Here is a 21227-nt window from a genome sequence, read left to right on the forward strand (position 1 = left end):
GGTCCAGTCGATGAGACAAAAGATGACAAACACTCGAGACAACATTTATCGTTTCCAATCAGCCATTGATCTGAAATGGACACGTACATCAGACTGCTGCCATTAACGAAATGGATCAAGCTTGTAATTTAAGATGGAAATAATAATAGAAGCTCTGTTTATTTATGACAAGTACTTCTGCAGGGTCATTTTCATAGATCAACAAATGAGCAGTTAAGATAATGTTCAAGTCCTACTATGCTATTACTAAAATGTTGTTATGCAGATTATTACTAGTCCAAATTAAGCACCCTTCAGTGTAAATCTGGGATTTTATTTCATCTGGCAAACAAAAACAAAAAAAAATGGGGTGAAAAAATAAGATAATCCAAGATAAAATTAAAATCTTACAATTTTGCTTGAGGAAATACATTTTGTTTTCCAGTAAAATAAATACTGCAAAACCCCTTTTTTTGCAGCGTAACCAAAAGTGCAGCTCTAATGTTCAAGCTCCACTCCAGATTCACGGATGCGCTGTTACACAAGTCTTCATACACAATTCATGGCCAAACCCTCAGCTGAAGGGTTGCGTGCGAAGACCGGCTCGATTTAGCCTGCTGTCCTTAAACAACTGTGCACGAGAACAGCCGGATTTAAAGCAGTTCAGATCATCCGTCTCAGAAACTCAATGAACTTTAAGACTTGAAGAGATCTGAATAAACATGTGACACTACATGTGAACATTAGCACTAGTGATGCTTGTGCAAACACCACTGATTAATCACATGACATCCGCGTCCTTAAACTGGGAATGCCGACAGCGGCACACGTGTTAAACATCATATCGACTCTCTTTCACACACACGTACAGGTGTGATCGATCAGGGTCACAGATGTGATGCGGATTATTGATTCACTGCTGCCTTCATGCAAAATGCATTCAGCTTAAACAAGAGGAAAATCAATAAAACAGAGTCCTGAGAGAAAAAGGCATTTCCTGGATTTGAGAAAACATCTGTCGTGCAAATTAATCTGAGACACAAGTGCTTTGTTTTCCATCTCTGCTGTTTATTATATAATTGGTTAGTAATTAGAAATGAGGTTTTGGGTCATAGAAACACCTTTTGAAATTCTACATGAGGAACGTCTTCATTATGTTTAGTAACTACTGATTTAATCTGAAGGGGTGATTTTAGCAGAGAACCTAAAAACTCATGATAAATCAAGACTGACGGTGTCAGTTCAGCATATAAATATCACAGCACAGATATCAAACTCTGGAGGTCTGCAAATATAATATCATAACTTACATGTCCTCAGAATAACTGCGTCCTCTATGCATTTACAGAAAACACCCGACACACACACACACACACACACACACACACACACACACAGATGATGTTCTATGTGATGTCTTTCTGTCTGGGAGGGCGGTGAATGTTCCGGATCACACACTTGACCATCCATTCAATGCCGTCATTCACTCCCTGCCTGAAAAACACAGAAATAACAGATTTAACAACCAATAAAACAAGATTAGAGCAAGACATAACAGTAAAAAATGATCAAAATGATTTTTATCAAGCATTTCATGCACTAATATAACAAAATCAAACATTTACATAGATATACAGTACAGTCCAAAAGTTTGGAACCACTAAGATTTTTAATGTTTTTAAAAGAAGTTTCGTCTGCTCACCAAGGCTACATTTATTTAATTAAAAATACAGTAAAAAACAGTAATATTGTGAAATATTATTACAATTTAAAATAACTGTTTTCTATTTGAATATATTTGACAAAGTAATTTATTCCTGTGATCAAAGCTGAATTTTCAGCATCATTACTCCAGTCTTCAGTGTCACATGATCCTTCAGAAATCATTCTAATATGCTGATCTGCTGCTCAATAAACATTTAATGTGTACAATTGTACAAAATATTTGTGTACAATATTTTTTTTCAGGATTATTTGATGAATAGAAAGTTCAAAAGAACAGTGTTGATCTGAAATCTAATCTTTTGTAACATTATAAATGTCTTTACTGCCACTTTTGATTGATTTAATGCATCCTTGCTGAATAAAAGTATTAATTTCTTTAATTTCTTTTCAAAATAATAAAAATAAAAATTCTTACTGACCCCAAACTTTTGAACGGTAGTGTATAATGCTACAGAAGCTTTGTATTTCAGATAAATGCTGTTCTTTTGAACTTTCTATTCATCAAGGAATCCTGAAAAAAAAAGTACACAACTGTTTTCAACATTGAAAATAATCATAAATGTTTCTTGAGCAGCAGATCAGCATATTAGAATGATTTCTGAAGGATCATGTGACACTGAAGACTGGAGTAACGATGCTGAAAATTCAGCTTTGATCACAGGAATAAATTACTTTGTCAAATATATTCAAATAGTACACAGTTATTTTAAATTGTAATAATATTTCACAATATTACTGTTTTTTACTGTATTTTTAATTAAATAAATGTAGCCTTGGTGAGCAGACGAAACTTCTTTTAAAAACATTAAAAATCTTAGTGGTTCCAAACTTTTGGACTGTACTGTATATTTTTTACGAAAAAAATAAGCATGTGAAATGTCTCGTCTTACAAATTCTGGAGGTTTGAATCAGAGATTATTTTAATGCTCTCGTACTAAAGTTGCAATCTTAATGAAATCTTAAAATCTTAATGAAACACAGCAATGTCATTAAAATTACTCCAATATTCACAATGTTGGTTCATTTTAAATTGACAACAATATCAAATATATAATCTAATACACTGAAAAAAAGTGTGTTGGATTTGCATGATATAATCACGTACATCGATTTTCCATGAATCAATTAAGTTATATAATTTATAGCACCTCTAAATATTAATATTTATTTTATGTCAGTGCAATATGTACCAGTCAAAATAATTAAGATGAACTCTTTGCCACAATGAAAATCTATAACTGAGCATTAAATCTTCGCCTTTTCTCATCTTCCTCAATAATACATAAAATACTGCTTAATTATTCTCATCCAAGGCATGTTGGGAACTACACTTTCAATCATGTCAATTGTAAAAATGATTGGAGCTCCAGCATCCCTCGACCCTCGCAGGATGACCCGTAACCTCTTCACAGACTGAACTGGATGGTTCTCAGAACTGCAGCAGGTCTCCGCACTGAAGACTGAATAATAGATGATCGAGGACAGACGTACCCTGATAAAGCACAGCAGGGCTGCACCAGACAATCTCTCTTCCCGATTTTGGGAGCGCAGTCACTGAAGGCCGTCTTAATGTCGGGGACGGACAGACAGTTCTGAGGAACGAGAGAAGAGCATTACAATCATCGGTGTGTGTGAACTCGACTGGACATGAAGGAGCTCCAGACTCCTGACTGACTTCATACCTCGACGTCCTGTTTGTTGGCCAGCACAAGAAGAGGAACTCCTTCCAGAACTTCACTGCTGATCATTTTCTCTGGATGATGGGAAAATGAAGTCAGTTCAGACAATGATTCAGATTTTGAAGAGTCCAACTTTGGTATAAACTGCCCAAGTTCCTCCAACTTAGAAAGTCAGCTTTAATTCTACAGCATTTTATAGAGTAGAGATCGTTTCAAAGCAGCTTCACAGTGAATAACAGGAAAATAACAGAATCAATTATGCTAATTCAGATTCTGCTGTAAAGCAGCTGTACAGAAGACAGAGTCATTATTCAGATCAATTCAATAACATCGTCGACGCTGCAAAATTTGAAAATTATGAAACAAAGTCAATATAAGGAAACATGCAAAAAAAAAAAAAAACTTAATTGTTCTTCGTTTGTCACTTACAGTGTAAGCTTATTGTTTTGTTTACTTGGAATCATATATAATAAAAAATATAATAAAATAGGCCTATATGATTTACTTTAATGTTGTGAAAATTAATATTTAATTAATTATTTATAAATAAGGTTCCATTAGTTAACATGAAAAATACTTCTAAAGCAGTTTATTTCAACATTTATTAATACATTATTAACAATGATTAATAAATACTGTAACAAATGTTTTGCTAAATGCATTAGTTAAGGTTAATTAACGCAGTTACGAATGTTAACTAATGGGATCTTATTGTAAAGTGTTACAGAATTAATTATAATATAAAGTCATGTAATAAAATACAATATAACGTAACAAAATATAATGTAATAAAATAAAATAAATATAATATAATAAAGTAATGTAATAAAGTATGATATAATGTAATATAATAAAGTATAATAAAGTAATATAATAAAATATAATATAATAAAGTAATATGATAAAATATAATATAATAAAGTAATAAAATAAAATATATTATATAATAAAGTAATATAATAAATATAATCAGTTCATGTGAGTACAGTGGTTCATTATTAATATTATAAAGACTCGAGAATATTTTTGGTGCGCCAAAAAAACCCCAAAATAACGACTTATTTAGTGATGGCCGATTTCAAAACACTGCTTCAGGAAGCTTCGGAGCGTTATGAATCTTTTGTGTCGAATCATGATTCGGATCGCGTGTCAAACTGCTGAAATCACGTGACTTTGGCGCTCCGAACAGATGATTCGACACAAAAGATTCATAACGCTCCGAAGCTTCCTGAAGCAGTGTTTTGAAATCGGCCATCACTATATAAGTCGTTATTTTGTTTTTTTGGCGCACCAAAAATATTCTCGTGGCTTTATAATATTAATATTGAACCACTGTACTCACATGAACTGATTTAAATATGTTTTTAGTACATTAATGGATCTTGAGAGAGGAAATGTCATTGCTCAGGCCTCACTGAGTCATCGGATTTCATCAAAAATATCTTAATTTGTGTTCTGAAGATGAACGAAGGTCTTACGGGTGTGGAACGGCATGAGGGAGAGTAATTAATGACATTATTTTCATTTTTGGGTGAACTAACCATTTAAGCACTTACATTTTCCTTATTTGCACGGCAAAATGGGTTCATTAGGTCGAATAATCACGATCAAATGATTAATCAATAATGCAGACTGACTGCAGATTGTATTTCTGTGCTGATTGGAGATCAGTGGAACTCTCTGAGTCAAGCAGTGATATGAAGAAAGCACAGATTTTGATTGATTCCTGCTGAGCAAAACTCACCGAAAGCGTTCTTCGACTCGCCCAAGCGCTCCTCATCGGTGGAGTCAATGACGTAGATGACGCCGTGAGATTCTGCATAGTACTGAAACAGGTAAAACATGGTAAATATGACATTACAGACAGAGAGTTGCATTTCCTTCATCGACAGCATCAGGATCTCACCTTATCCCACAAAGACTGAAGTTCTTCTTGTCCTCCAAGATCCCAGAACATCAGACGAGCTTTTCCCACATCGATGGTGCCGACTGAAACAGACAGGAAACACGTGTTAAACTGCTGCTATGTTAGTGTTCATTTCATTGAGTTTTCCAGCTGAACCACTCACTGTTGAGGCCGACTGTAGTCGTGATCTTCGAGAGGTTCATGCCCTTGTAGTTTTTGCTGAATTTTGTTTTTGTTTGTTCCAGAAAGGTCTACAATATTCAAGAAAAAAACATTTGTGAGTTGCCAACCTAAACTGCACATTTGATCATCAAACTCAAGTCTATGAACTGAATACCAATACAGAAACAGTGTCCAAACCTAGTGTGCTTCCTAACTAGTGAGAATATTAGTTTACTCGAACCCTACACAGCTTTCCAGAGGAATGTAGTCTTAATAATTGGTGAGCACCCTACCTAGGCAGCACTTTCTGAGCTTCACAATAACCTTGCCTAGGTAGGCATCATAACGCACTACATGGACTACAAGTGCACTAAAGTGGCGTGAAGTACACATTACTAGCCTTACCGTTTTCCCTGCATTATCCAGACCGAGGATCAGGACGCAGTACTCGTCCTTCTGGAACATATACTTGTACAGACCCGATAATAAAGTGTACATCCTCAATAACAGACTGTTTACATCACAAACACAGGTAGCTTAGCTTAGCTTCAGAGCTAAATAAACAACGTAAACAGTCGCGAGATCCAGTGAAGATTACGATAAAGAACACGGTTTTTTTCCTCATATAAATACAAATGAAAACTTCAGTGAATAAGATGTAATTTTTGAGATTCTGGTTTGCTGTTTACGTCCATGTTGGCAGCGGTCAGTCACAAACGCTTCCCGGAAGTTGTTGGCCAATTTTAGTGCATTGTGGGAAATGTAGTTCATTATCTGTTCGGCGGCAAAGACTGAAAGATCGTTTAACTACACTATTTCACCATAGTAATTTTATATATATATATATATATATATATATATATATATAGTGTGTGTGTGTGTGTGTGTGTGTGTGTAGGGGGGTGATATCGTGTTTACACTTTTGCTTCTATAATAAAAGAAAACGTCACTTAGTTTACAATGTCAATGTATTTATTTGATTTAATAGTCTATTTATTGTCCACAGATATTATGTTGTGAGGTGTTTTACTTCTTTAAATAATAATAATATATATATATATATATATATATATATATATATATATATATATATATATATATATATATATAGATATATAGATATACAGTACAGTCCAAAAGTTTGGAACCACTAAGATTTTTAATGTTTTTAAAAGAAGTTTCGTCTGCTCACCAAGGCTACATTTATTTAATTAAAAATACAGTAAAAAACAGTGATATTGTGAAATATTATTACAATTTAAAATAACTGTTTTCTATTTGAATATATTTGACAAAGTAATTTATTCCTGTGATCAAAGCTGAATTTTCAGCATCATTACTCCAGTCTTCAGTGTCACATGATCCTTCAGAAATCATTCTAATATGCTGATCTGCTGCTCAATAAACATTTAATGTGTACAATTGTACAAAATATTTGTGTACAATATTTTTTTTCAGGATTATTTGATGAATAGAAAGTTCAAAAGAACAGTGTTTATCTGAAATCTAATCTTTTGTAACATTATAAATGTCTTTACTGCCACTTTTGATTGATTTAATGCATCCTTGCTGAATAAAAGTATTAATTTCTTTAATTTCTTTTCAAAAAAATAAAAATAAAAATTCTTACTGACCCCAAACTTTTGAACGGTAGTGTATAATGCTACAGAAGCTTTGTATTTCAGATAAATGCTGTTCTTTTGAACTTTCCATTCATCAAGGAATCCTGAAAAAAAAAGTACACAACCTTTTTTCAACATTGAAAATAATCTTAAATGTTTATTGAGCAGCAGATCAGCATATTAGAATGATTTCTGAAGGATCATGTGACACTGAAGACTGGAGTAATGATGCTGAAAATTCAGCTTTGATCACAGGAATAAATAACTTTGTCAAATATATTTAAATAGTACACAGTTATTTTAAATTGTAATAATATTTCACAATATTACTGTTTTTTACTGTATTTTTAATTAAGTAAATGTAGCCTTGGTGAGCAGACGAAACTTCTTTTAAAAACATTAAAAATCTTAGTGGTTCCAAACTTTTGGACTGTACTGTATATATATATATATATGTGCTCTTGTTCTGTTTACAGCTGTAGATCCAGCAGGTGTCGCTTCAGATCAGTAAATGTCCACTGCTGAAGTTCATGCTTCTGTCCAGTAGATGTCAGGCTCGTGTCATGAATGATTTCTGTCCTCAAACTCTCATCATTTTCATACAATCATTCATGTTCTTCATCACGGAGCCCACAACACTGTAAAAAATCAGTTGAGAAAACTTAAAATTTTAAGGCAACAAACTTCAGCAGATTTTTGAGTTTTCTCAACTTGTTTTTTTGTTGTTGTTGTTGTTGTTGTTGTTTTCAGTTTATACAACAAAAAAACAAGTTGAGAAAACTCAAAAATCTGCTGAAGTTTGTTGCCTTAAACTTTTAAGTTTTCTCAACTTTTGATTTTTTACAGTGAAGACATGCAGGAAAAAACAGTAGGATAATCGAGGGAACAAATTAGTAAATTGTGCGCTCAATGTAATTTTTTTCACTGCATGTCATGTGCGGGGCTCCATACTTCATATCAGTCTCTCTGAGCAGGAATCTTGTCTTCAGGATATTTTATTTTGATTTACACATTTTAAGATTGAAAAAAAAAAAAAAACTAAAATACAATAAAATTTTTTTACAAGAATTAACAAGAATTAATTTAACACTTGGTAATACAGAGTTAACCAGAAATTATTTAGTTTGTTTAATAGAGTATAACTGAAATGTTTTAACTATAGGTGTTTGGTAGGAAATATAATAATAATAATAATAATAATTAATTAAATACTTTAATTGCTTAAAACTAACACAGTATTTCAGCAAGTAAAGTACAGGGTAAGAAATAAACTCCATCGTGCTGGTTGAGTTCAGTCCTGCTGATCCAGACGTTTCCAGTTCAAACTGGTTTCTGAAATGGAGAGTTTCTGTCCTTCTATCAGCGCTTGAGCAACAGCTTCACCTCGGGTCACAAATCTGCATCTGCTCACCATTACTACCATCAGTGTGCCAGCTCTAGATTCAGTCTGTAACCTGATGAATGGCTGTTTCAATGAGAAAAGTTTGCAAAAGCAGTTCCAAAACCAGCATGTGCAGAAGAACAGACAATTACAGTCACTCAAATATTCATATAACTGCAGGAGAGTGTCTTAATTCTCCATTCTGTCACCTGATGGAGTTTGGGTTCTTGACACCGTCACGTCTGGCTTGTCTAGTTATATATATATATATATATATTACTGATCTGACTGTACTGACACTATTGGATGAGAACTGAACTGAGCTGATGATGACATCACTGTTTTATAGCTGAATTGAACTCATTTCATAATTGATGAACTTCACACAGTTATTGAACAGAAATGAATCAACAATGATTTCAACTGAATAATGACTGTTTACTATCATCTTTTTAGAGCTTATTTACAGCAGAGTTTAATTCTGTTTGCATCACTGGATCGATATTTTCCTGTTTATCACTGTGAATCTGCTTTGAAAAAATAAAGGTGACTTGAATAAAAGGGAACAATTTGTCCCAGGAACTTTTTTCCCACCAGACTTGTTGCCAGGTTTTCACAACAACTGAATTGATTCGAAACAAATGATTCGTAAAGCTTCATGAATCAGTGTTTTGAAATCGCCCATCACTAGATATTGTGGAATAAAGTTGCTATTTTGTTATTTTTGGCACACAAAAAGTATTCTCGTCACTACAATATTAAAGTTGAACCACTGTATTGTTTTGTTTTTAGTAGCTTTCTGGGAATTGAAAAAGGGAGTGTCATTGCTAACGATGCAGGCCTCACTGAGTCATCGGATTTCATCAAAAATATCTTAATTTGTGTTCTGAAGATGAACGAAGGTCTTACAGGTGTGGAACGATATGAGGGTGAGTAATTAATGACAGAATTTTCATTTTTGGTTGAACTAACCCTTTAACACGTTCCAGTTCTCACTGGATTCGTACTCCGAGCCTGAACCTCGTCTTCAATCAAACTTATTTTTTAAACTCCATAGTTGATTTGTATAGTAAACAACTCCTACTGCACGCACCGCAACAGACTTTTAAGAATGATGGTTGAAATAAAATGCTACGTGAACTCAACCAATCACCAAATCCCACCCCGAAAGACAATGAACTTTGAAAAAGTACTACCTCGTGAGCAGGGACTTTCTGAGGGGGAAATTTTTACCCGGAACTTGATCCCTGCGGTAGAAATACCACCACAAAGTCCCTAGTTCCTGCGGTGGAAATGCGGCTTTTATGAACATACATTCTTCCAGTAATGTTAATAGAACGTTCATTCAGAGTTATCTGGTACATAATAATGTTCTCAAAACATTTGCACCATTGCAACTATTATTTACACATCATTCATGGGATGTTTTTAACTGAAACGTTTTAGTTGGACATTTATCTAACTTTTTTAAATGTTACAACTTGTTTCAGAGAACATTCAGAAGTAACATTCCCACAATGTTTGCATAACCAAGTAAAAATGTTTTTAACACATTTTAAAAACTGTGCATTTTGTGTGTTCAGAAATGGAACATATTTTTGTCTGGGATCCTCCTCCTCATCTGATGATCCGACTCAAACTGGATCAAGTGATTCATCTGAGTCTCAGTTTGAACTCCAGCGGCTCGTAAACCTTGACTCGTGTGTTGAAATCTCTTATTGGTGCGATAAGACGCTTGTACCCTGAATTATGGAATCTCAATTATCCAATAAAGAAGACGAGAGGAACAGCGTGTTCATTCAGAGGTCGTGTGCCGTCAAACCACCTGTTACCGCGCTAGTATTGGTCACACGAGTGAGTTAATGTCTAAACAGCTGCTGAATGCAGAACTCGCTCAGATAAGAGGAGAAAAACATGTTGATCTGCTTCGTCTTGATCTCCGTCAGCAGAGACAGAACGTCTCAGTGTGTGTGACCTGCAGTAAACAAGAGCTACACACACTTCACACACATCTGATCAAAATAATCATTTCATTCCAGAAGCAAAACATGTCAGTAAAGCTGCAGAAAGAGAGTTTTGTGGTTGCTGGTTGGTTATGTGAACGTTACATTGTGTTGTTCTTCAAACATTATGGGAACGTTACTTTTGAATGTTCACTGAAACAAGTAGCAACATTTAAAAAAAATGTTGAGAGAACCTTGCCAGAATGTTCTGAGAGCGTTCCCTGTTAGCTGTTTAATGTTGGATGATTGATCATCAGATTCAAAGGAATCTCTATCAAAGTCATTTTTGTGTAGTTGTAATAAATGAGGAATTCCTGCTGCTCTTTCCCCTCATTTCTCCACTATATGGACGCCGTCCAACACATTTCTCGTTCCCTAGAAAGACACTTATTGGCAGCAGAGCAAGTCGAGCGTCAGCAGCTCGTGGTGACGTTATATGAGGGTGAGAACTTGCTCCATTTACCCAGAATGCTCTGCTCTGGGCAGATAACGCTCCAGCTGAAGTCCATGTTTCTGTCGCTGCATTGCATTATCACTCACACTAGCAGATACGCTTGAGTATATGAACGTTACGCAAGTTTTACGAGCGTCAGCATGAATGAACTTCATCACTGTCATTGATGTGGATGTGATGTAACATCAGCAGTGCTCACTGAGCTTCACTGGAGGTCATGAACCCCGTCTCGGCCCAGTGACCTCAACAGAGACACTAAACACCTCAAAGTTATTAAAATTCATTGCAGCACATTATATTCATGTGCAACTCACTGCAAGACATGATGTTCTTCCACAGTGTTTCTGTCTTGTTTTCCAGCACAAATATCTAAACATTTTTAAATCAAGAACAGCTTCATACTGCCACCTGCTGTATGGGAGCTTCATCAGTCTGCAATGCTCTGTTAATTACTGCTGTGTCGTTAATGTTAATGCTAACTTATTTCTGATCCCCTCGTAGTATTCCATCTGCTCCAGTGTCAGATGTTTCTCTCAGTCAGTTCAGGTTCATGATGATCATCTAATGAAGATCAGCTGCTGCATCAGAAGCTCTTGTGTTCCTTCAGGAGGCCCAATCAAACCAAGAACGATAACTATAATGATAACTATAACGTTTGATGACAAACTTTGATGTGGGCTTGACAAAACCAGGTCTGAAAGTTTAAAATAACGTTGAAAAGCTTACTCAGAGAAAGTAAAAAAAATGTCTGACATGTTTTAACACATTGTTAGCATGATTAGCATGTTAACATGGTCAGAATGTTGCTAGCATTATTAGCATGTTTGCTAACATGATTTAACATGTTTTAGCATGTTGCTAGCATGATTGAACACATTGCTATCATGTTTTAACATGCTGCTAAAATGTTTTAACACGTTGCTAGCATGTTTTAGCATGTTGTTAGCATAATTAGAATGTTGTTAGCATGATTAGCATGTTAACATTTTGCTTACGTGATTTAACATATTGATACCTTATTAAATATGTTGTTAACATGATTTAACATGTTTTAGCATGTTGTTAGCATTATTAAACACATTGCTATCATGTTTTAACATGCTGCTAACAAGTTTTAATACATTGCTGGCATGTTTTAGCATGTTAGCATGATTAGCATGTTAGCATTTTGCTTACATGATTTAACATTTTGCTAGCTTTTTAAATATGTTGCTAACATGATTTAACACGTTGCTATAATGCTAACATTTGCTAACAAGATTTGCTAGCATGATTAGCATGATTGGTAACCTGATTTAGTATGTTGCTTGCATGATTTAGTATGTTGTTACCATGATTAGTACACAGCTAACATATTGTAACGTTGCTAATATGTTTTAACACATTGCTAGCATGTTGTTAGCATAATTAGAATGTTGTTAGCATTATTAGCATGTTAGCATTTTGCTTACATGATTTAACATATTGCTAGCTTTTTAAATATGTAGCTAACATGATTTAACACGTTGCTATCATGCTAACATTTTCTAACAAGATTTGTTAGCATGATTAGCATGATTGCTAACATGATTTAGTATGTTGTTTGCATGATTTAGTATGTTGTTACCATGATTAGCCCATTGCTAACATATTGTAACGTTGCTAACATGTTTTAACACATTGCTAGCATGTTTTAACATGTTGTTAGCATTATTAGAATGTTGTTAGCATGATTAGCATGTTAACATTTTGCTTACAAGGATTAACATATTGCTAGCTTTTTAAATATATTTTGCTAACATGATTTAACACGTTGCTATCATGTTAACATTTTCTAACAAGATTTGTTAGCATGATTAGCATGATTGCTAACCTGATTTAGTATGTTGCTTGCATGATTTAGTATGTTGTTACCATGATTAGCACATTGCTAACATATTGTAACGTTGCTAACATGTTTTAACACATTGCTAGCATGTTTTAGCATGTTGTTAGCATGATTAGCATGTTAGCATTTTGCTTACATGATTTAACATATTGCTAGCTTTTTAAATATGTAGCTAACATGATTTAACACTTTGCTATCATGCTAACATTTGCTAACAAGTTTTGCTAGCATGATTAGCATGATTGTTAACCTGATTTAGTATGTTGCTTGCATGATTTAGTATGTTGTTACCATGATTAGCACAATGCTAACATATTGTAACGTTGCTAACATGTTTTAACACATTGCTAGCATGTTTTAGCATTTTGTTAGCATAATTAGAATGTTGTTAGCATGATTAGCATGTTAGCATTTTGCTTACATGATTTAACATATTGCTAGCTTTTTAAATATGTAGCTAACATGATTTAAAACGTTGCTATCATGCTAACATTTTCTAACAAGATTTGTTAGCATGATTAGCATGATTGCTAACATGATTTAGTATGTTGTTTGCATGATTTAGTATGTTGTTACCATGATTAGCACATTGCTACGTATTGTAACGTTGCTAGCATTATTTAATGCATTGCTAGCATGTTTTATCTTGTTTTGCTAGCATGATTTGCCTGTTGTTAATGTGTTCCTAACATGTTAGCATGTGGCCAACATTAATTATCAGATTGCTAGCATGTTTTAGCATGTTTTGTTAGCATGATTTTACTATAGTTGCATCCCAAATGATGTACTATAAACTATGCACTTATACACTATGTACTTTTGTACTCATCCATGTAGTGTATGAATTTTACACGTTTATTTTGTAATTAAACAATGGAGTCTTCTCCGCAATGTAATTAAAGCTGCAAGTCGAGTGCATGAAGTGTCCAACATTCCACACTTCATTTTTTCTGTTATTTAAAGTGCACTATTTCATTTTGGAATTTTCTGTGTGAACGCACTACTCGCACTATTTATACTTAAAAATGTCATAGAATAGTGCACAAGTACTCGAATTGGGATGCACCTTATGTTGTCATGATTAGCACATTGCTTACATGTTGTAAGAAAGTTGCTAGCATGTTTTTGTCTTTGTCAAGCCAACATAACTATATTAGCATCCACACACCAGCGCACAATATCGTTGTGTTTGTTATCAGCACACTGCCACTTTAAATGCTCGAGCTCTTTAAACCAGGCTGGATTCTGATTGGCTGTCAATGTTTTTATCGTTCATCATCTGGGAAAATAAATCCCTCTGAAAGTGATTCTAACGATTGTTCCTCTGTGCCGTTATCGTTAAAGTCATTCTGTGATTCTGCTGTTCTTTTACATTCAGAATAATTTTTAGAGCGATATTTATCGTTAGTTATCATCCTCAGTGTGAACAGGCTTTTAGGCTGATTCTCTTCATATTTTCTTCCTGTTTGTTTGTAGTTATATTTGGGATCATCATTAGTTTCTTCAACTAAACACTGTGTTAAACTGACCATCAGTTTCACTTATTATCATCATCAGATGTGTCTTTCTGCGTCATCTGCTGCTGAATTCACACTTGTGTTTGTCATTTGCAGTGAAACATTTTGTCACTGGTCTGTTATAATAGTTATTTCACACAGTATTGAAATGTGAGTAATCATAATTGCATGCATTCCAGTCGTGTTTCTGTTTGCACTGAATGTTTTTCTGTAGCGTGTGTAAATCAAAGCATATGTGAAGTATTTACTTCTTCAGTGGTTTATGTGTCTGTATGTTTATATAGAGCACAACAATGCCATCGTCTCCATATATAGAGGAATGAGAATAAAGCTCACTGTGATTGAGAAAAAACACAACAACAGATTTACATTTAAATAACTTTATTATTAATATCTAGATATAATAAGACAGACATCAAAAGTCATAGAAATACAAAAATAATTTAAAACATTTAGAAAAATGAAATGGATGCAAACAGTTTAAAGTTTTCCGTCTGAATATATAAATGTGAACATGTAGTTGGACATTTTGCATCAATAATTTATAAGGTTAAATAACAAACAGTCCTTTAATTTCCTTTCTTTACATCTTCATAGACGTCATCAGATCTTCTGTCAGCTGAAAAATTAAAGGCTCAAATCTATGGAAGCTCTTTTTCTGAATTTGTTTTCTCAGAATTTAATACAATTCTGAAAGAGTTCATATCTCACAATTCCCAATTTTTCTTTGGAATTCCGAGTTTATATCTAACAATTCCCAATTTTTCTTTGGAATTCCGAGTTTATATCAAACCATTCCCAATTTTTCCTCGGAATTCCGAGTTTATATCTAACAATTCCCATTTTTTCTTTGGAATTCCGAGTTTATATCAAACAATTCCCAATTTTTCCTCGGAATTCCGAGTTTATATCTCACAATTCCCAATTTTTCTTTGGAATTCTGAGTTTATATCAAACAATTCCCAATTTTTCCTCGGAATTCCGAGTTTATATCTAACAATTCCCAATTTTTCTTTAGAATTCTGAGTTTATATCTAACATTTCCCCCCCCCAAAAAATGCAGAATTGCAAGATAAAAATGAGCAATTACCTTTTTTTTTCTCCATGATAACAAACAAGTGATCAGCCACTGATCAGAGGACTAAAAATACTAAAAAAATGCTCTACAAATGTCTAAAAGAAGCGTTTCATGAAGTCTGACGAATAGATCTAAATCTGCTCAGGTGTTTCTCACAGCTGTCTCACTCTCTGAGCCAGCAGCTCCAGCTGTCTCTCCATCTCTCCGGGCAGGTCGTCATTGACCTCGCGCTGGAAGTACGCTCGGATCTCCTCCACCTCCTGAGACCAGAAGTCTGCTGAGATGTGGAAGAGCTCCTGCAGATCCACGTCCTCCGGCAGGCCGCTGAGGTTCAGGGCGGAGGGCACGTACCCGACGGCGCTGGGCATCGCTCCGGCCTCACCGCTGATCCTGCGGAACATCCACTCCAGCACGCGGATGTTCTCGCCGAATCCGGGCCACAGGAAGCGTCCGGACGAACTCTTGCGGAACCAGTTGACGTGGAAGATCTTGGGCAGTTTGGCGGCGGGACGCTGCTCCATACTCAACCAGTGGGACAGATACTGACCGAAGTTGTAGCCGAAGAACGGACGCATGGCAAACGGGTCATGCATGATCACTTTACCTGAACACAGACATGTATTTACTTCATTAAACCTGACAGTCGCACTAATCCAGTTTTATTTCGATATATGGCGCAGCACTAATGCCAGTACACAATCGGGTCGGTCTCACCTTTGTGTTCGGCGGCCGCCGTGGCTTCAGATCTCATCGCGGCTCCCACAAACACTCCGTGCGACCAATCGAAGGCCTCGTAGACCAGCGGGACGCCCTGCGGCCGCCGACCGCCGAAGATCACAGCCTCGATGGGAACGCCTTCGGGAGACTCCCACTGCGGGTCGATGATGGGACACTGAGCGGCCGGCGTGCAGAAGCGAGAGTTGGGATGAGCGCACGGTTCACCTGGAAGAGACACGGAGAAACGTGAGCGGCGGGACGAGAACGGGACGACATGAAGCGGCGCTGAGACCGACGGCACCTACCGTCCTCTGGTGTCCACGGCCGGTTCTTCCAGGACGTCAGTGTCGCTCCCTCCGGCAGTTCCTCGTCCATGCCTTCCCAGTAAACGCCTCCATCGCTGGTCTCGGCCACGTTGGTGAAGATGGTGTTCTGGCGGATGGTGTCCATGGCGTTCGGGTTTGTCTTGGTGGAGGTTCCTGGTGCCACACCAAAGAAACCGTTCTCTGGGTTGATGGCTCTGAGATTCCCTTCGACACAAACAACAGAGTACGTCAACTGAATGATCAAAAATGGCATAATTCTTCTCAGTAATTCATATATCATGATGTGTTTTAGCTGGAATGCCTGTAGAGCAGAGATATGATGTATTTCTGTAGTTGTAGCATGACGTGGCATTCTGAATGCACAGAGCTTATTATCATCACTGAACTATCTGTACCTTCTTTGTCGAACTTCATCCAGGCGATGTCGTCTCCGACACACTCCACCTTCCAGCCCGGCAGCGACGGGTTCAGCATGGCCAGGTTGGTCTTTCCACAGGCGCTCGGGAACGCCGCCGCAAAGTACTTCTTCTGTCCCGCCGGGTTAGTGATGCCCAGAATCTACAGGAAACGCATCATATTCATGTTTAACGGAGCAGTCAATCTTCGTTCAAAAATTCTGTTAATTATTCTCATGTTATCTGCACATATTTGCCTCTACACTAATAATTTAATTCCTTTTTGCTTTTAATTTGAGTTAATTTAGTTGCTGTTTTAACATATGCATTTGGTAGATGTTTTTATCCATAGTGATTTGCATTGCATTCAAGGTGCTGTTTTTGTAAGAATCAGTTCAAATTATTTTGCTTTGTATGACCCTATCCACCTTGATTTGAATACTTTTATTTTTAACTTGTGCAAGGCTTCTATTCTTATCTGCTTCTAGTTATTTTAGCTGTACAAAAACTGCCTGTTATGCTGCTTGATATTGCAAACTTTATTTTAATTTATTAAAATTGTATTTATTTTTACTAAATATATATTTAATAAAAATACATATATGCTGCTTGACATTGCAAACTTTATTTTAATTTCTTAATTTTTTTAAATATATATTTAATAAAATATGCTGCTTGATATTGCAAACTTTATTCATTTAATCTATTAAAATTGTATTTATATATATGTATGTAAAAGACTTATTTATCTACTTTTATATATAAATTATTCATCATTTTTTATATATAATCATAGTTATTTTGTTATAATTACTGTAGTTATTAGTTTGTGTATCTGTAGTTATTTCATTTGCAAAAATAGCTTGCTTTTAAAAATAAGGTGGGTATGTGAAGTTTTCTTGTCTTCTCTTTGAAGGTGTTTGTCCTGTCATTGATATTTCAGACTAACTGTGAGTGACTTTAGCTGTGTTAACGCTCCATCTGGATGTGATTAGAGTTCACTGAATCAGAATGACTCTGCATGTTTCTGACTGACCAGCATGTGTTCGGCCAGCCAGCCCTCCTCTTTAGCGATGCGGGACGCGATTCGAAGAGCGAAGCACTTCTTTCCCAGCAGTGAGTTTCCACCGTAGCCGCTGCCGAACGACACGATCTTCCTCTGGTCGGGGATGTGAGCGATCAGGGTGAGATCCGGGTTACACGGCCAGTTATTCACCAGCGGCTCTGAGAGAGAGAAGCTGAACGTCAGTGTCTCTAAACGAGCGGCGAGTCGAGTTCGTGAATCACACGAGTACTTACTCCTGAGGGGAAGCGGGCAGCCGACCGAGTGCAGGCATCTCACGAACTCTCCGTTCCCGAGCGCGTTCAGCACGGCTTTGCCCACGCGGGTCATGATCCTCATGCTGGCCACAACATACGGAGAGTCGGTCAGTTCCACGCCGATCTTAGAGAGCGGAGAACCGACCGGACCCATGCTGAACGGGATCACGTACATGACCCGACCTGCGGCAGACACATGAACACTTTATTTCTGAACGTCCTCAGAACGTTCAAAACATACATTTTTAATGAGCATTAAGAGAACATTCCACTGTATCATTCTTCAAACATTATAGAAACGTTACTTTTGAACGTTACTTCTGAGCTGAAAACTCATCTATTTCGAGAACGCTTAATCTCATCATAAAAAAAAAAAATGAATACTTTTGAATGTTACTTTTAAATGAACATTACTTGTGAATGTTACTTATGAACGATACTTTTAAACGTTACTTTTGAGCTGAAAACTCATCTGTTTCAGAGCATTTAATCTCATCATAAAAAAATGAATAAATGTAAATGTACTTTCGAACATTACTTGTGAACGATACTTTTGAACATCACTTTTGAATGTTACTTGTGAATGATACATTTGGAATGTTACTTCTGAACGCTACTTTTGAATGTTACTTTTGAACGTTACTTCTGAGCTTAAAACTCATCTGTTTCAAGAGCACTTGATCTCATCATAAAAAATGAATAAATGTAAATGTACTTTTGAATGTTACTTTTAAACGTCACTTTCGAACATGAACGATACTTTTGAACGATACTTCTGAACGTTACTTTCAAACGTTACTTGTGAAAGTTATTTGTGAACGATACTTTTAAATGATACTTTCGAAAGTTACTAGTAGTAACATTTAAAAAAACTGAAACATTTCAGAAAGAATATGTATCAATATGTTTTTGAACTAACGTTTTGAAAACTTTATTAATGACCAGATTAAACGAACGTTCTATTAACGTTCCTGAAGAACATCTGTCAGGTTCTGTACCTTTCATGCATCCGGGGAAGCGCACGTTCATGGCTTTGTCCCATTCCTCCGGTGACATCCAGCGGCCGAGCTGACTGACGCCTCCTCCTCGCGGAGAAGGAACCGTGTCTCGCTGCTCCGGAGTCACGATGACCGTCTTACTCTCGACTCGAGCCACGTCCCGCGGGTCTGTGCGCGCCAGCCAGCTGCAGAACATCACACCGCTTCACATACACTGTAACACTGCAGCTATTCCACCTGATCCATATAACACTATCGGAATATGATGTGCTCCAGGACTGATGAAAACACTATTTAAATCAGATCATTGTTTAAATGTAATGTATAGCAGATTTAATCATTTATAAACGTGTCTTATTGTGTGTCTTATTTACATTTTGTGTGTAGAAGCAATGAAGCTCTTTCTGATTCTGAAGCTAAACTTTGATTTCTTCTCTATCATGTTCATATAGCAATCATTCCTGCAACAGTTTCTGCGTCCCGAGCAGATCTGTCAGAGAGAATCGGTGCCGTACCAGTTGTTGTATTTGTGGAGTTTCTTGATGACGCCCTGTTCCTCCAGCAGGCGCAGGACGGCGCGGTTCTCCTCGTCGGAGCCGTCGCAGATGTGCAGCGCGTCCGGCTGGCACAGGTTCACACTGTTCTCGATGAACTCTCGCAGCGCCGGACTCAGAGACGCCAGGTCGCCCTGCAGGACTCGGGCCGCGGACCGGTTCTGTGACTGCAGCTGGGGAGGCATGATGCGTTTACCGCGGTAAAGAGTCCTGCAGAAAACACACAACAGTCAACCTTCATTATGTGAATGATCATGCTTTAATGTAACCACGAGCTATCTATCATTTATAAACACCCAATTTATGTAATGAAACATTAATTTTACACAACTAAAATTACTTTCTATTAAGTTACAGTATTATATATTTTTTGTACAACGTACTTAAGTAACATTTCAGAAAACATTCAAAAGTAACATTCCCATAATATTTGAAGAATGATACAATGAAACATTCCCTTAACATTTGCATAACATTTTAGAAACGTTCAGAAATAACATTATCATCATTTAATGGAATTTTAATGACTGTTAAATGATTTTTTTATTTATTTTAATCTATTTAACAGATTAATAACTAATCTTTTGGTATTATAATCACATATGTATTCATTAATTTACTTTTTATTTCATTTTTTACAGTTTTTCTCTAGACTTTTCCTCAGTTTGAAACACCTGCACTGGAATATAATTCATGAACACACAGAATAAAACAAACATAAGAGTGGTGAAAGTTTACCTTTAGTGTAGAAGTGAATGTAGGAGAGATTCAGCAGCTCTTCATCAGTCAGTGAGGATGAGGAGGATCATCAGTGTTCTGCTCTTTGTGTGGGACAGACAGTCATATATATACAACACTGAGGAGAGGGGGGGAGCTAACACACACTCACACACACACACACACACACACACACACACACACACACTCACAGTGAATCATTGATCCTCAGAGCTTCAGTTAATTATTGAATCATTTCACTGTCCGTTTGGGAAAATACCCGTTCGGGCTTGAGCCTAAACCGACCTTTGACCCGTTCCGACGTGATGCAACAGTTGAACATGCAGCATCACGGAGTGACGTCATGTGCGGCTGCAGCTCCGCGCGCTGATTGGTCGGTGAGCTGGAGGCTCGTCCGCGCGCTTACTCAGCGCTTTCTGTGAGGAGAAACACATTTGAACATCTTATGTGCTTTCATCCATTTAACACACTGTCTGACATTTCTGTAAATGAGTAAAGATTTTCTTTATCTGTAGGACATTAAAGCTGCTCAGATAAAGTGAACTGAATCGAATGAAGCACTAGTGAGCAAAAATCAGAAACTTGGTTTATTTTCTTCTCTGGACTCTCCATATATGAGAGGGTTAAATAACTCCAATTAATCAGTAGTTTCAGATTTTTAAAAATAATAGAATAAGCCTTTACGAGCAGGATTTATGAGCATTACGCGCCAAAAGCAGCTGCACCGCGCCGCCATCTTATATGTTTAATTGACACGGTTCGGACGACAATATTTTTTTGAATAACATAAATGGAAATAAATAACA

General features: G+C 36.4%; 2 protein-coding genes across 2 annotated transcripts; both read right to left on the reverse strand.

Moving 5' to 3' along the window:
* Positions 1 to 1026: 1026 nt before the first annotated feature.
* arfrp1 (ADP-ribosylation factor related protein 1) lies at positions 1027 to 6210 on the reverse strand. The gene is made up of 7 exons (XM_048198714.1): positions 5857 to 6210; positions 5453 to 5540; positions 5290 to 5372; positions 5128 to 5209; positions 3387 to 3457; positions 3196 to 3296; positions 1027 to 1473 (listed from the first exon to the last, which is right to left on the reverse strand). Exons 1-7 carry the CDS (start codon positions 5947 to 5949, stop codon positions 1386 to 1388), a joined length of 606 nt encoding a protein of 201 aa, XP_048054671.1. The 5' UTR covers positions 5950 to 6210; the 3' UTR covers positions 1027 to 1385.
* Positions 6211 to 14659: 8449 nt separating this feature from the next.
* On the reverse strand, positions 14660 to 20576 carry pck1 (phosphoenolpyruvate carboxykinase 1 (soluble)). The gene is made up of 9 exons (XM_048198716.1): positions 20422 to 20576; positions 19645 to 19893; positions 19130 to 19314; positions 18111 to 18314; positions 17848 to 18035; positions 16812 to 16974; positions 16396 to 16620; positions 16088 to 16315; positions 14660 to 15977 (listed from the first exon to the last, which is right to left on the reverse strand). The coding sequence occupies exons 2-9, from the start codon at positions 19866 to 19868 to the stop codon at positions 15526 to 15528; spliced, it is 1869 nt and encodes a 622-aa protein (XP_048054673.1). The 5' UTR covers positions 19869 to 19893; positions 20422 to 20576; the 3' UTR covers positions 14660 to 15525.
* Between the last annotated feature and the right edge of the window lie 651 nt (positions 20577 to 21227).

This window comes from Megalobrama amblycephala, linkage group LG8 (genome assembly GCF_018812025.1).
Source record: "Megalobrama amblycephala isolate DHTTF-2021 linkage group LG8, ASM1881202v1, whole genome shotgun sequence".
Classification (NCBI taxonomy): domain Eukaryota; kingdom Metazoa; phylum Chordata; class Actinopteri; order Cypriniformes; family Xenocyprididae; genus Megalobrama; species Megalobrama amblycephala.